The sequence below is a fragment of the Lepidochelys kempii genome, chromosome 8 (genome assembly GCF_965140285.1).
Source record: "Lepidochelys kempii isolate rLepKem1 chromosome 8, rLepKem1.hap1, whole genome shotgun sequence".
Lineage (NCBI taxonomy): Eukaryota > Metazoa > Chordata > Testudines > Cheloniidae > Lepidochelys > Lepidochelys kempii.
This window is the reverse complement of record NC_136387.1, coordinates 100,152,840-100,170,206: the sequence shown is the minus strand read 5'-3', so window position 1 is coordinate 100,170,206 and position 17,367 is coordinate 100,152,840. Positions and strand designations below refer to the sequence as shown.

Below are 17,367 nucleotides of genomic sequence, written 5' to 3'. Positions count from 1 at the left end.
ATAACCCACAAAGATCGAATTGTCCTAAGTTACAACGTCTGCTCCCTCAGGCTCCCCACTCCACCTGCATCACCAGGTGTATCTAACTACTATCTTTGTAAGCAAGGGAAGGGGTTGCCCTTGTTTAAATGCGGGAATATCTATACTGTAATCACAGGGTGTGATTACAGCTTGGATAGACATACTCAAGCTAGTGCTAATCTAGCTGGCTGAGTCCCGGAGCTTCAGCGTGCCCAAGGTTCTGAGTAGGCTTGTACAGCCAGCACCTGAAGTGCATCCTGCCACAGCTTTGCTGCTCCAGGACCCAAGCTAGCTAGCTTACAGTTAGCTCAGGTGTGTCTACACAAGCTGTAATTACACCCTTTGATTGCTGCATAGACATATTGGAGATGACCCTAGATCTGAGTCCAGATCTGAATTTTGCAGCTCTGTTTTCTAGTTTAAAGATTGGTAACTTAGGCCCATGTTCTATCATCTAGACCCACTGCCTCCTGTTTAGCAGAGTACGGTGACAATGATAAAGGAAAACCCAAGAGATCACTAGGAAAGTGTTCTCAATATGACACACTAAAACCCCAAATTTACATATAAAGAGGTGGATCTTTCGAGGGAAAATAGGCCCTGTTTTGTTTGTTTGTTTTGTGCTATGTTTAATGTTTAAAAAAAGCATTGTAATTTTACAGGAGTTTAGAAGTGTTTATAAATTAATGGTAATTAATTAAATTAAATTAAATTAAATGGCTTGGTCCTTCTAAAGCTTTCCTAAACCCTTCTCCCCCCAAAATTACATTTGGCAAGATTAATGGGCCTGATCTTGGTTTCTACTAGAATATTTTGCAGATCAAAGTTCACCATCCCATTTTACACTGTTATTATCAGCAGTCTCCTCAACTTTTTCCTGCGAAAGTGGAAATTAAACCTCAACTTTTTTTAGAATCCACCGAAAAGACCTGGAAATTGGTCTGGAAAAAAATCTACTTTAAAAGCATGAAATTACAATGAAGGCATTCCAAATGTGCCTTTTCTGGACTGGGGGTGGTGGTGGTGAATGAATCCCTGACCCACTTGGCTATCCAAAACCTTTCCCAAAACACCAGTGGCAACCGGGTACATTCTGAACAGGGTGCTCAGTATCCTAAGAAATTATCTAGGAAATGACTGGTTGGTGCTTCCTCAAGCATTGTGTTATCTCATCAGTATTCATGATCATTGCCATTGTGCAAAGGAGGAGAAAGTACTCCCCGGGAGCCCAAGGGAAGGGGATTAAAGGAACGGGGGAAAAGAACTGAAAGTTTCTTACTTCCACTGAAGATTTTTTTCCCCAACACATTTCTCTCTTGCATATCCCTCACCTAAGGGTAGTGCCTTCTCTATTTAAAAAACAGTAGCAGGTTTTTGACTTCTTGTCATCTCCCTGTGACATGTTCTCGAGTTTTCCCAATGTATTCGGCACTAGAGGAGGACAGGAATGGGACAGCAGCAAACATGGTGTTCTCTGTAATGTCAGAGTTTAGGATGGATCACTGGCACTAGTATGGCTCTACTGAAAGATGTTCTTCACAGGGGCAATACCCCTGCATGGGTCAGTAGAAATGAGACCAGCTTGAGAACTAGCTCTGTGTCTGATTCACTGAGTATCTGTTCAGAGGTGCTGAGTGTGAAAGACATGAGCCTGTGCGCTTTTAACTGCAAATATGGTCCAAGCCTCCTGTATCGGGGAGAAAATTAAGAGAGGCCTTATAGTCAGATGACAAAACTGGGAGTCACATGAGCCACGTTCTATTCCCGACGAAGCCACAGGCTCACTTTATGGCTTTGGGAACTATACGATTCGGGGCTAGATAGTGATTGTCCTTTATGTCTACAAAGCAGCTGGGAAGTGTAATTCCCAGCTCAGGTAGACATACAAGCGCTAACTCCACTAGCTTCTAAAAACAGGAATGTGGCCATTCAGGAAATTGCTTGGGCGAGCCACACAAGTATGTACCCTGGGGTAAGGCGGGATTATGCTTGGGCGGCTAGGCCAAGCTAATGCAACCATTATTCTTAGGCACTCGTCTGAACAGAGCTAGCATGTGTACCTCTGTCTATACTGGTAATTACACCACCCAGATGCTGTGTAGACATACCCTTAGTGAAGGCATGTTAGGGGAGCCCACAAGGAGACTCCACAACCACAGGTATGGGGACAGGCAAGGAAGTGGAGAAGCTGTGGTCCTATCCCTTACCTTCTCGCGCAGTGGCCCACAGAGTGGGCCCAATGAACTGGCAGGGGATGGTTTGTGCCTCAGATACAATCCCTTCTGATGCTTCTCCTGTGTGGTTTGCACACTCCCCTGAGGATAGTGTGGACAGCTCCACACTATCTTCAGGGCAGTGTGCAAACCACACCGTCTGGCCCATAGAGCTCACTCACCTCAGAGAGCTGCTGGGACAGAACTTGTTTCACTAAAGACTAGTAAGGCGTTTCCAGGTTCTCCTGTGGAAGGTGCTAAGGAAGTGCAAAGTGGGCAGAAGTCAGCTCTCTGCCCTTTCTGGTGTGTTCTTTAGAGGCCTGTTTTAGATCCCAATGCCATATGTGGCCAGGGGTTTTGAGAATGGCTGAAGAATAAATTCAACATGTGACCAAGTCCAGGAGCACCACAGTGGGGTCCTTCCCCTCACTCCTCAGTAACACAGAATCTGGCCGGCCCAGACCCCAGACCTGCCTTAGGGATGGGCTGTCAGACATTCCAGTGCCAAAGGGCAAGCTGCTACCAAGAACACAGTCCTAAGCATTGTAGAAGAAACAGCCGTTTAAGAAGCTTAAGGGCTAATCTGTATTTTAAGCCATGGTCCATGCTAGAGGGACCATGCTGCAGAACCCCTTCTGATGAGAGGGCCTACAGCAATAGGGACTCTGCCATCCACCCCTCAGCGAGCCAGTTCTGTTGGCCAGTGCGAAGGGGGCAGTGTTAGGGGCTTATTCCTTCACCCACTTACTTCCCTGGTCCTTCTCGCATGAACACAGAGCAACAATACCCGAAGTCCAAAGCTGCAAACAATTCGATGTTTATTGGGGTGAACTTCCAGCAAGCATGATTCCAGTTTCCTTCCTTAGTGTCCCCCTTCCCAGCTCTGACACCACAGAGCCTTACACCTGTGTCCCTGTTCCCATTTCCCCCCCTTAGCAAAACATGATTCCAATTTCCCCACCGCCATTCCCTGTTCCCATTTCCCCCACTTACTTCCTGATTGACTGCAGACCATGTAGTAAAACTTGAGTTCTGCTTAGCTATACCTTAATCAATCATTTTCCTGACATGTAACTAACCAATCCTAACATATTGTAACATGATTAGCTAACCAATTATATCCCACCACCTTAATTAGTTTCCACCCAGCAAAATTAATTATACAGCAGACAGAAACAATCACAGAACCAGACAGAGATTATACAGACAAACAATAGGGAAATGGGGACTACAATGATAGAACAACACAGAAATGAGAATTTCATATCCCAGCTATTGATAAGTGAGTTCTTGCCAGACAGGATGCTATCAAACTAAGTTTCCTTTTACATTTTCTAGGCACTTCCCTTTCTCTGGAGGTGACAGGCACTATCAGGTCAGGACTGTATTCCTAACAGCCCAATAGCACCTTCTTTCAATGTGACTAGTTTGGAATGTGAGGAGGTGACCATCTCGTCTGAAGGCAGTACCTGCCCCCTCGTCAGCAGAACAGTGGACCGTCCAACCTGCTGACTCCTCATCTAGTGACAATCTCGGGCTAAAGCTACTGTTTAAAAAACACAAATAGCGGGCACCTTAATGCTAAAATGGGCCCATCCAGGTACTGGAGACCCTGGGTTGGGAAGACTCTGGTGATAATTAATTGGATAACATTGTTATTCTTTGTATTGGTATTTCCAAATTGTGCATATCGGGAGCATAACTCCTTTGTTTTGCTTGCGCACCATGTTGCTACTTTAACAAACCAGACTGATTGCTGGGTATGTGCTCCAACTCCACTATCCCCCAAAACGGGAATGCCCCTTGACATGCTGCCCTTGACCCTAGCAGAATTAGCCACCACCAAAGAGCAGGAAAGAACGGACTCACCGTTCTGGAACAAGACCTCTTTACAGCAAGCCACCTATCAGGACCAGGAGTATTCAGTTGCAGTACTCACTGAGGGAGTGTTATGTTTTACCCAAAACCAATCTGATCCCTATGGGCATCCTGTGGGAAAGAGCTCCTGTGTTATTACACAGTGGGCTGATGGGTATTGGATAAAGACCAACAGGGGAGGCCAGCAATGTGGGTGTAATGGTTCCTCCCCTTTTAGGAAAACACTTACAAATAATCTTACCACAAAAAAAGGGGTTTGGAAATGTAACTTGCCGTCAAGTTAACATCTCCAATGTAGCAAGCCCAAGTGAGAAAACTCAGAGCCAAGGCTGTTGAGTGTTCTCAAAGGGGGGAGTTGTTGGGAACACTGGGGCATGGCCACTAGGTAACTCGAGGGGATGGAAGACCACGAGTGTCGATGAAGCCCCCCCTCCTGCCTGGAGGCACTCGCAGCAGCTCTGCGTGCTAGACCCAAGTGTCCTTGGCCCTCCCGCCTGGAGGCACACACAGCAGTTATGCTGAGAATCTGCAACAGTATGTTGCGGAGTCAGACTGCCTGAAACTAAGCAAGGCCAAACAGGGGAGATATGGAAGAACAATGCTGAATAAAGCAGCTTTATGTATAGTTTAACAAATGATACAGAGAATCAGGGAACTAGCTGGGAACTGGATTGGCTGGCTATATGGATACTTGGAGCAGCTTGCTATTGGATAAGTATGCTGGGGAAAAGGATGTATAAAAGCCTGTGTAACTTCCTGCTCTGTTGTACAGGATTTGAGATTCAAATCTCCCTGTACCTTTTTGAAGCTTCAAATAAACTTTTCTGCTTCTCCACCCCGTTGTGATTATTGGGTGTAGCACACCGGGTAACGAACCAACTCAAGCTGTTGTTCAGCCTCTCGGCACTGGGTGCCGGCAACACACCGGCAGACAGTGATTTTGATTCTTTCTTTTATACCTCTATAAACTAGCCAAGTGATAAGAATACACCTAAATTCTTAGAGTATAGGCCTTTACAGACAGGCCTGAACATCTATATCCTAACAGGCAGGACCAGCTTTCATCTAGTGCCTCTGTTGCACTAGCAAGGAGAAGAGGCTGCGATGACTTCAAAGCACTGTGCCTGGCACCTAAAAGAGGCCGGGGGGAGAAAAGGGGATTTGAGAAGATCTGTGTGCCCTCTCCCTCCACTCTTGCATACGAGTGCAGGTCTCACAATCAAGCCATAAATGCAATCCAGGTCTGAGACATGACAGCTCTGCATGTTATAATTAGCATGTACACTTTACTTGTCTGATTTGTGTCACTGTCACAGCAAATCAAATGAAGGCAACAATAAATGCCATGGAACAGACAGTAGGAGCTGCTTGCTGCTAACTCACAGACCACAAAAGGCATCTTTCTTCCAGTCTTGTCATTGCATCTCTAGGATGCCTCACTGAAGACCTCCCAGACTAAGAAACATATTCCCTTTCTTGCTGTCCTGGGGTCTCATTTCAGGAAGGCGAGGCTGACAGATTGGAACTAATCTAAGGCGAAGATGGAGCGGTACAGTCGTTTCGCCCACAGAAACACATAGCACCATTCAACTGCACAGTGCTGACTTTTAGAACAAGTTCTTGATAAGGAAAGTTCAGGCCAACCCCCAGGATGCATGACTTTCAAATTGAGAACACGTTGTCGTATTTCCTTGGCCTGTCTATGTCCCTGGGTAGTGTCATATATTCAGTGAATGATGATGCTAAACCACAGAAAAATGGAGAGAAGAAGTTAAGGAAAAATACCTTCCCGGGCCTAGATGTTAGTGAAGATTTAGAGCCAGGGAACAGAATTTGGTTGGGCATTACAAGGGAAAATGTATTTGTCTTCAGTTAGGGTTTGATCTTGTTGCCAGAAATGAGATGCAGAAGTGTGTCCCACCCAAATAAGACTAATCTTTCTGTTTTCCCTTAGTTTTACAGATTTGTCCCATAGTTTATCCCCAGAAGGAAGAAAAGGTTGGCGTCATTGTGGAAGATCCCACAGAAAGAGTTTTTTCACACACTGAATGAGTCCATTTCTGCCATGTTTGCCCTGCACAGAAATCTGCCAGAAAGGTTCTTTCAATCCAGGTGGGATCAGAAGACAGGTTGCCACCTTGAACAGAAAAAGGCGCCACTTTAAGGAGCTGCCATTTTAAATATCTCAATGTATGGCTTTATTCTGTGTAATTAACTTAGAAACTTCCCTGGGTAAGGTAACAGTTTCCACCTCCCCTGTAATTATAAAGAGGGTTACACTTAAAGGTGACCCTGGTTTTAAAAAGCTTCTAGAAAGCAATCTAGTCCATCTCCCTGTTCTGTGGCAGGATCTTCATATCCCAAAGACACAATGAGCTGTGAATTCTTGTTATTAGTTCATACATTAGAGGTGAAAGAACAAGATAGGACAGCACTTCAGCAAAAAGAGCATGTGTTTTTCACTGAAAGATTGAAGGAAGAAACACTTGAATATGGCAGTTTCATCCTCCCAAGTGCATTCTTATGGCAAAGGTTTGTGATGTTAGCATGCTGGCAAACAATAGCGAGTATCCAAATTGTAAGCAATCCAAATGATCTATTCAGAACCTTGATTCATATTAGGAGTGGGTGATCTATGCACTTTGGGAACTCAACTTTCCCTCACCTCTACTCCTCACTAATCCCGCAACATGTGTATCTAAGCAACTCTGCTTGGCATTTTGAATCTGATGTGTTTCTGTAGCCCACTGACAACAGCAGAATTTTCATTTCTCAGCCCTTCCTATATACTGGGGTAGAGGGAGAATGCTTAGGGTAATGCCTGATAAGGAAAGTGCTATAAGAAAAGGCAACACTTCTGATTCCTGATGAATTGGTCAGAATCTTCACTGCAAATAAGGTGAGTAGAGGTGGTTTCACCATCTCCAAGTATATATACTGTGACAAAGTTCCTCCTCTACCTTGGTAGGTCCTGCGCTTATTGGCGGATTTTGCTTGCCTCAGAGATTCACAGTAACCCTCAGTTTGGCCACTTTCGTGGCTCAAATCTGCCGTTCACTCAGTTAGCCTCATCACTAGCCAGTATGGGACCAAAAAAAAGAGTAAGAACAATCCCCGCAGTTTCTGCTGATCCACCATGTGACTCGGGGAACAGCTCAGAGACCTTCCCCTCTGGTGGAACCTCCTGTGCTGGGTCCAGAGTTGGGAAGTTTGGGGGAACCCGGGCCCGCCCTCTACCCCGGGTTCCAGCCCAGGGTCCTGTGGACTGCAGCTCTCTAGAGTGCCTTCTGGAACAGCTGTGTGACAGCTACAACTCCCTGGGCTACTTCCCCATGGCCTCCTCCCAACACCTTCTTTGTCCTCACCACAGGACCTTCCTCCTGATGTCTGTTAACGCTTGTACTTCTCAGTCTTCCAGTATACGCCTTCTCGCTCTCAGCTTCTTGAGCCTCTTGCTCCAGCTCCTCGCACGCACACCACAAACTGAAGTGAGCTCCTTTTTAAACCCAGGTGCCCTGATTAGCCTGCCTGTCTTAATTGATTCTGGCAGCTTCTTGATTGGCTGCAGGTGTTCTAATCTGCCTGTCTGCCTTAATTGTTTCCAAAAAGTTCTTGATTGTTCTGGAACCTTCCCTGTTACCTTACTCAGGGAAAAGGGACCTACTTAACCTGGAGCTAATATATCTGCCATCTATCACTCTCCTGTAACCATCTGGTCTGACCCTGTCACAATACACATGTACAATACCTATAAGAATATCTATACTTGTTAATGTATTTTCTATTAAAGGTTTATGGAGTACTATTACAAGGAGAGCAAGATTTTTTTTTCAAATCGATTCAGCAAATATCTTGGCTTTTACTCTGTGGTTAGATCTCAAATATTCAAACTTTTGGCTCTGTTAGACAGATTGATCACATGATATCTTTTTTGTCCCCTGCTTGGTAAACCACACATACTTCCATCATGAATACTTGCCTAGGTTTCATTTAACACCCAATTTCCACAAATACTGATATATACGCCTTTGAAGTTCATGTCCACAAACATTTGTTCCAGAAAAAAAACCTGAATGTACAGAGCATATTAATAACCATCCCAGAGCATGTTTCTGTGCCCCGAGCGCAAATGTTTTATAGCTCTGATATTAAACTCAGTTGCTGCTGGTTATGAACATTTCACCACTGGAAAGTCCCCACAGAGTCACAACCCATTTGCTCCATTCCCTGGAGTATTAGCAGTAGTTTGCAGACAATAGACAATTTTGGCATTACTGTTGCTGTGTTGGCTCACAGCACTAACCTCAAAGAGTGAGTGCTTGGAACAAAGTAGCTGTTTTCCTGGAGCAGATCATAGGTCCAGCTGGTCCAATATCCTGCTTCCAGGCAATGGTTACCATGAAAAAGTCAGCCAGCTGTTACCATACTGTCTTACATCAATATGCAGTTATTTCTAGTGGTGGCTGGAAAACAAGAAACTTGTTTTGCAAACACATTTGAGGTTTTAGAATTTGTCGTCATCTGCATGAGAAAGCGAGAAAGACTAATTTTATAGGCTAATGATTAGTGCTCTCACCTGGGATATGGGAGATCCAGGTTCATGTCCATGCTCTGCTTGATTCTCTCCCAATCAGGCAGAGAAGGGAGTTGAACCTGGATCTCCCATATCCCAGAGAAGTACCCTAATCACTGGGCTACTGGCTATTCCATGGTTACTACCTGTCTTGCTCTCATATATGTTTTGAGCTGAGAAATCCTCCTGACAAAATTTTACAGACATGTTTTGGTTTTGACAAAGAAGCATTTTTCGACAAAGAAACATTTAGTGAAAAAATTCCTGACCAGCTCTAGTTATTTCCTATTCTAATCATAGGATAATATGGGGACTTCACCACCACCCGGTAATTGTTGACATAACCCGACTTTTAATAGTGACCAGAGTGTTGCATGTTTCAGAGGATATTGAAGACACTCCCATAATGTGCCTTGCCAATTATGCAGTGCCTTGTATTGAGGGAAAAGCTCCCTGACAGAGGCAGGAGATCAATTTACAACCCGAAGTATGAAGTTTAATTACCCATTTCATTATCTTAGCTTACATAGCGACAAATGTGAACCTTCAGTGAGCCAGAGAAAGAGTCACCAGCCACTACTTTGAGAAAGAGGGAGATAATACGAAGAAAATCCAAATGACTGAGAACTGCTGAGCATGGCACTAAAGACTCTGTATGCATCAGCAGTGTGGAACGTACACAGCCAGCAGATCTCTGAATCCTACAGTCGCATATGCACAATTGCTCCCTGGAACGGTTTGTGTGCTAATCCAATCAGGGAAGAGAAAAGTACAAGATAGACTTATCTGACCAATGACTGGTAAGCATCAGAGTTGAAATTTCAAATATTAGCGATCAATCCATGGAGGGTTTGTTTTTTTTTCAATTCAGCCAATAAATTCAAGCAAATAAATCATGGTCTGCCTGTGGATTTTCCATGAGCAGGAAATAAATTGTTGTAAATTACTAGCTCAGCACTAACTAACTACAAATCATGCACATTACTAGGCATTTTGTATTCTTCTCAACATAATAGGTAACATTCTGCTTACTATACTCATTTTTAAGTTATTAGTCGCATTAAGCCTTTTGCAAATAAAGTAAAAAATTGCAAACAGATCAGATGCTTTTCTAGCTACCTCATTAACAAACCTTTTAGTCCAGGAGAGCTGAGAATTCTGCATAATATGAAAGGCTAAAATGATAATGTGCTATCAGCTCAGCAATTATGAAAGGAAATATAATGTCCTTTCATAATACCTGGCATCCCAAAGGACCCTACAAATTATGGGCCAGATGCATGTCTGTGAAGCCTCATGCATCTCAATAGTAGTGTATAAATAATAATCCTGCAGGAAAATCTACAGGGCAGGTAGATTTATGTGGGGAAAGTAAGATTACTTAACAGTCACTGGAGTTCTCTAAATGTTTTGCCTTTGCAGATCCTAGGAGTAGCATAACATGGATCCTGGAACCATTTCAAGACCATAGAACCATTAAGCGGTTTGATCATTAGCACGTACCCCGAAGGCAGAGCCAACATTTCAAAGTGTCATTATAAAAGAAATAGACCCATAATCCCACCTCTGTTCCTCTCTGTCTCTTCCAACCAACTGAAGCTACTCCAAAGCAGCAGGGAATCCATGGAGTGTCAGTGTGGATCTAAAGAGCCCATGCCCACCCAAAAACTTTCAACATACCTAACCTTTACTTTGACCATGTGAAATTGCCTATGTCGTTCCCTGCAGTCAGAGTTAAGAAGGCAGCAGACAACTGAAGGAGGACAGCCGAGACGTACAGTGGAAAATAATAAACTAACTCATCAGCACCATTTTCTGCAATACGCTGGTTCTTCCTCAGAGGTCTCCCATCCATAAACTAATGAGGCCCTATCCTGCCTAACAATTAAATACCTAATTAGATCACAGCCCAAGGTACTATGGCTGCAGTGTGTGTTATTTAGTCCTGCATTATAAGCAAAATTGCATACAGTCCATTAAATCTCTAAGGGGCCCTCTCTTCCAAAGATATGTGTGATAGATGTAATTGCCCACAAACAAATCATCAGCTAATCAGCTGCTTTTCATTATTACCTCCCACAACAAATCAATTTTGTAAATAAATGCATTTAAGAGCAAACAATTTTAGAGAAAACAAAAGATTTGTGAATATGTTTTCAACAGAGGAGGAGGAAAAGTGCTAATTCAAATATTAAAATGAAGCAAAATTAACATAGGATGGGATGGTTATTCCATTCCATGTATCACTACCTATTACCGTAAAATAAAAGACAGAAATCTGTGACTTTAATGGATGATCTGGGTAGCTGAGAAGAGAATTGTGATTGACTGAAACATTTACACAGAGGCTGATGAACAGCATAATGAATGCATTTACAAAACATGGCTAAGGTCTAGTGAGGATTTAGCTGAATTTAATTCAGACATCCAAGGAGACTTGTAGAGCAAATATCCTATAATAAGCCATAGGTCTAGTCCAGCATGCCTTACTCAGGCCAATCTACCACTTAATACAATTGCTTAATGGGAAGTGAGTTCAGGGAGAGTTTTGCTGTATGAGGACTTCTGACCCGACCATAGTGTTTGGCCATATGAGAGCTGTTAGTTCACATGCAATATTTTATTTCTGTACAAAGTCCAGTAATGAGGAATAAAGACAACTCAACTGTGTCACAGTGAGTGGCAAAACAATGCAAAGTTATGATTTGCAGTTTCAATATGACATACTCTACCTGTAGTTTCCTAGATACACCCCATCTGGATTAAGCATTGGAGCTATCTTGAAGACCAAGTGATCTCGCAATACTTTGGCTATGGGATGTTGGCTCACGAGGAAGTCAATTATACCTGGGAGAAACAAGAAAAATGTTAAGATCCTCTTGGTATAAAATTAGAATTTCAACATAAATTTTAGTTTCAATTCTGAAAGTTGAAATAAAATTAACATTCCTTTCAGTTCAACACAGAGCTCTGGCCTTCAGCATTTTGCAAGCATTCATGTAGCACTTTTAATCTTCAAAGTGCTTTACAAACATTAACAAAATAATCCTTATTATACTCCAATGAGTTAAGTAAGTGTTTCGTCCCACCCCCCCATTTACAGATGAAGAAGCCAGATCCTCACCGGGTGAAAATTGGCATAGCCCCATTGAAGTCAGTGCATTTACACCAGCTGAGTATCAGGCCCACAGAAACTGAGGAAGTGAGATGATAAGCGAGAGGAAAATCCAGCCTACAGCAGTGTAAATCAGGAGTTACTCCCCTGAAGTCAATGGACTGACACCAGTTTAAAGCCAACACAAGCCAGAGGAGAATCAGACCCTAAGTATCTTTCCTAAGCTTAGTCAGTGGAAGAGTCAGCATTAGAACTCAGAAGTTCCTGTCTCCCCATCTGGTGCTTAGATCACTTCGATACACCTCCTCTCTCCTAGGGCTGGCACTGGAGTAGGGAACATTTCCCACCTGCACCCTGCAATTCTACCGATGCGCGGAAGGGGGCTGGCAGCACTATTAATGTGGGGGAGGAAGCAGGGCTGCCTTGTGTTCAGATTTCCCGCTTCGTCCTCCACCTAGTTGACACTGATAAAAATAGCTGCCACCAAACAAACGTGAAAGCAAATTGAGTGCCTTTGCAATCCTGAGACACCCAGAGATAGGTCATGACTATTTTCTATTTCCCGTAAGGTCTATCCTGTGATGCAAGGACCTTTCACTGAATTTCCCCAGATTAAAGCAAAATACCAAGCTCTTGTAACAGGATGAAACTAAGCAGAGAAAAATTAAGGCAGATCATTAGAAAAAAATCACTGATTGTGAGAGCTACTAGACTATGCAGTAGTCTCTCCAAGGTAGTACTAGAGGCCCCATCACCTGAGTCTTTTAAAACTGGGCAGGACAGAGCTCTAGGGAATATACAGCAAGAAATATTTCAGCAGTGATGGCCTGGGCGAACTGAATTACTTTTAAAACTTCTGACATCTCTTATTTTTCTGGTATGATTAACTTATGTTATTTGAATCCCACAGACCATGTCAAAACACTTGACACAGTAGTTTGGCTAAACTGTAAAGCATAGCACTGGTAAACATCTACATTAAAATGGAGCCCAAAATCTACCAAACAGCCCCCAGATTCAAGCCATTTGCTAAGATCCATTCTGTACTTTAAACACCAGCAGATCTAAACGACTGCTGCTACTGTTAGTGAATTCTACATCGTTGGGGCACATTGGAGAATCCAAGGCTTCTAGATTTTAGGAAAACTAGTCTATAATTGACCCTAAACATCCACACCTTTTGGTCAACTAATGACTTTTTCTCTGCAGATCTTGAAGGAGAGAGGCTCTCTTTCCATAGTGAGGTCTTCCAATGGGAGAGAGACTAGTGCTGAATTTTTGGAGCTGGATTAGCACACATGCAATTATATTGTTTAGGAGATGTTTCTTCAGCTACCTCCTCACAAATAAGAAAACTGATCTGCTTTTTGGTGGGTGTTACGTCTTTTTCTCTTTACACAATGATAAGAACATAAAGAAATCCAATGGGCAGAGCCAGGACCCAAATAACCATGTTTACTAGTTATACATAAACACACAATGCCTACCTACATACATTCTGCTGCTTGACTGGTTTTTGGTTGCTTCCAAAACATAGTACATCGTGAGCACCACTAGAAGGCTCACAACTATTTAAAAGGCTACTACCCTATTCCTATACACTATAGTGGGCTATATGGACACATGCCTTGGGTTCTCCTCGACTACTGTTTTCATTCTGGTAGTTCTGGCAGCTAGCCCCAATATGTCTGAGTTCTGCTCTGATGGCAACCTCTGCCCCTGAAGGGCTGGTACAGGCTTTTTCCTGCTTTGTTTCTGTTATTTAATGCAGTCTCGCTTGTAGATCATGACAAGGACATCTCACTGATGATTTAAATGTACACAGGAAACTCTTGGTTTCTTGTAAAGAAGTCTTAGGTAGTGGGAGGTATTCAGAGCACTGCGAATAGTTTGTGTGAATGATGACAAGATCTTATTGGCAGGAAAGGGATAATAAGGGTATCTACACTGCAATTAAAAACCCGCAGCTGGCCCATACCAGCTGACTTGGGCTTGTGGGACTCAGACTAAGTGGCTGCTTAATTGTGGTGTAGACATTTGTGCTTGGGCTGGAGCCTGGGCTCTAGAACCATACGAGCTGGGAGGAAACCAGAGCTGGGGCAATAGCCAGAGCCCGACCATCTACACCACCATCAAAGGGCCTCTTGGCCCAAGCCAGCTGATGGGGGCTGGCCACGTGTGTCGAACTACAGTGTGGACAGACCTAAATGTTTCAACCAAAGCAGGTTCTTCTTTGCTGTTAGACAGTGCATTTCTTGATTCAAGGTCTGCAACATGCCACCCCACAAAGCCTCGACCTCCTGATGAATTCTGAAGTGGGATTCTTCTTATTTATTATTCATATTACACTAGTGTCCCCACCAAATCAGGGCCCCAGTGTCATAGGCACCGTATAAACACATAACAAGAGACAGTGATTGTAGTGAAGGGCTTACAGTCTTTATAGACAAGACAGACAAAGGCTGAGGGGGAAACCAAGATGATGTGATGTGGACACGGTCACACTTCAGGTCTGTGGCAGAGCCACGAGTTGAACCTAGGTCTCCTGACTCCCAGTCTGATGGCCTACCTACTAGGTCACGCTGCCTCCAAGTTACTAAACTCCGCAGAGATATTTGCTCTACCTTTTCCATATTCTGAGATGACAGATACCCGAAGCTGAGTAAATGCTTCAGCAATTATCTGTTATTGTGGGTCATGTGATAAAAATAAAGCAAGAGTTTTAAAAAAAAAACCACTGAAGTCTAAAACGGAAGTAAGACTAGCACCCAGAAGCAGAAGAGAACACACAAATGGAAAATGTATATTTATGCATGCACACCCCACCATAAAATTATTGTAAACAACCAAAAATAATCACTAGAATTAGTGCAGAGCTTTTCTTTTAGAGGAACTTGATGATCCAAGGATATTTAAAATTAAAAGATTGATGCTGGATTATTAAAAAATACCATCTCACAGAACTTGGTTCTTGTTTTAATAAATCAACACAAATTAAATTTTACAGTTTCTATAATCAGCAAGAGATATATCAGTGTATCTCATTAGGCCAAGGTTAAAAATTTGGCAGCAGCCAAAACCCATTTAATATCATTTACTTCAAGGCAGACACAGCAATATAACAGATGCCCTAATTTATTTGTTGGTCCTTGTCTTAAAATAACAGTTTGGTGGTAAACAGGAAGGGTAATGATGCCAGTCACCCTTGTTAGTGGCTAATAATTGCTTAATTTGTCCACTAATTGACCTGTGCTACTGTTGAGGCGTTGGATCAGGGCGTGAAGTAAACAAGGCCACTGGAATGTTACCTTAGAGAATGACTTCTGGAAATGAATCTACTCATCGCAATAAATTTTCTCTTCACAGATGAACAGATTAATTGCCTGCCAATTAGTCTGCTATTAAAGAAAAAAGTGCTGGCCTTAGATTGGTTGAATTTTTGGAATCATGGCTGCAGTCTGGGTCAAATGAAGTGATCCAATTTGAATCAGCCAAATTGAACAAGAAATAAGACAAGCATTATTTTTTTAAAAATTATGTCTCTGTGGCTAAAGACCAAGGAAATTCTTGATAAACTCAATGCTGTCTTTTTGAAGACTTCACAATAAAATGGAGAACAAGATGGATGTGCCCAGTCACACAAATTAAAATGTGGACAACATCCCCCAGGATTATAGAAACAAAGTAGGATAAAAATATGTGACCTCTTTATTCCAGACATGATCCATTCTGGAAATTAATGATCATTTCCATTATTATTTACAATAATAATAAACAGTTACAGATACTGCCTTTACCCTGAACAGTTCATAATCTAATTTCAGAGATGGCACGTGGAGAGGCTGATCCAAAGTCCATGGAAGTTTTTCTATTGGCTGCAATGGGCGTTTGATACTGGTCCCAAATAAATATTAAAAAATGAAAATGCAACAAAGGAAATGAAAGAAAAGAGAGAATAAATACAATCGCACTCAGTTTGACATATATACAACATCTTGATGGTTCCATTAATTTAGGGGTGTTTCTTTGCCTGATCCTGCCTGCTGAATCCAGCTTCACTGAAACTTTACTAGCTAAGACCTCCTCCCAACTAAATCAGAGTTACTTCTCCACCTTTACTCTTCGTCCACTTGCTGCCTTCAACAATGCTGACCACACTCTACTTTCTCTCTTCTCATAGAATCATAGAATATTAGGGTTGGAAGAGACCTCAGGAGGTCATCTAGTCCAATCCCCTGCTCAAAGCGGGACCAACACCAACTAAATCATCCCCGCCAAGGCTTTGTCAAGCCATGCCTTAAAAACCTCTAAGAATGGAGATTCCACCACTTCCCTAGGTAACCCATTCTAGTGCTTCACCACCCTCCCAGTGAAATAGTGTTTCCTAATATCCAACCTAGACCTCCCCCACTGCAACTTGAGACCATTGCTCCTTGTTCTGTCATCTGCCACCACTGAGAACAGCCAAGCTCCATCCTCTTTGGAACCCCCCTTTGGGTAGTTGAAGGCTGTTATCAAATCCCCCCTCACTATTCTCTTCTGCAGACTAAATAACCCCAAGTCCCTCAGCCTCTCCACATAAGTCATGTGCTCCAGCCCCCTAATCATTTTATTGCCCTCTGCTGGACTCTCCAATTTGTCCACATCCCTTCTGTAGTAGGGGGGACCAAAACTGGATGCAATACTCCAGGTGTGGCCTCACCAGTGCCGAATAGAGGGGGAAACAATCACTTCCCTCGATCTGCTGGCAATGCTCCTACTAATACAGCCCAGTATGCCATTGGCCTTCTTGGCAACGAGGGCACACTGCTGACTCAGATCCAGCTTCTCGTCCACTGTAATCCCCAGGTCCTTGTCTGCAGAACTGCTGCTTAGCCAGTCAGTCCCCAGCCTGTAGCAGTGCATGGGATTCTTCCTTCCTAAGTGCAGGACTCCGCACTCGTATCTTGGCTTCTGCACCTCAGAAGCTCATCGGCCCTCTCTGATGCCTGCTCCTTCAGCATCTCTTATTTGCTCCCCCACGCTCCTTTCTCCAGGTATCTATAGATGTCTCTCATAGTCACTCTTCCGTCTTCTCTATAATGTACTCTGTCCTAGCAACCTCCTCCACTCTGAGAGTTTCAACTGTCTTTATGCAGATGATTCCCAAATTAACCTCTTTACCTCCGACATCTTTCTCTCCGTCTAACATTTCTGGCTGCTTCTTGGATTGCCCTTTATCACCTCACACTCAGCACCATAAAGTTGCTTCCTGCTCCCTCTTCCTGATGTCTTTTCGCTATCTGCATCAATAATATGTCAATATTTATGCAATTGTATAGCTCTATAATATGTTTGCTCCTATTACTGAAAATCTAATAATTGTAGATTCTAATACAATATGACATTTGGTAATGCAAACATATCCTGGACTCTGTCTTGTACATGTCAGGAAAGGAGTAGCAATTCATATTTTGGGAGCCATTTGCTAACAACTGAAATACACACTGGTCAGAAAAAATGTCTCCTGCTGTAAAATTTACTGCATCTTATAGCTAAAAGTGAATACTTTGCAATTTGGGATTAAC

General features: G+C 43.0%; 1 protein-coding gene across 1 annotated transcript in view; it reads right to left on the bottom strand.

The window, feature by feature from the left end:
- Positions 1-17,367, bottom strand: part of AGBL4 (AGBL carboxypeptidase 4) — a 1,393,122-nt gene that overhangs the window by 249,577 nt on the left and 1,126,178 nt on the right. The window contains exon 8 of the mRNA XM_073357770.1: positions 11,418-11,532. Within this exon, the coding sequence (XP_073213871.1) occupies positions 11,418-11,532 (115 nt within the window). The remainder of the gene's footprint in view (positions 1-11,417; positions 11,533-17,367) is intronic.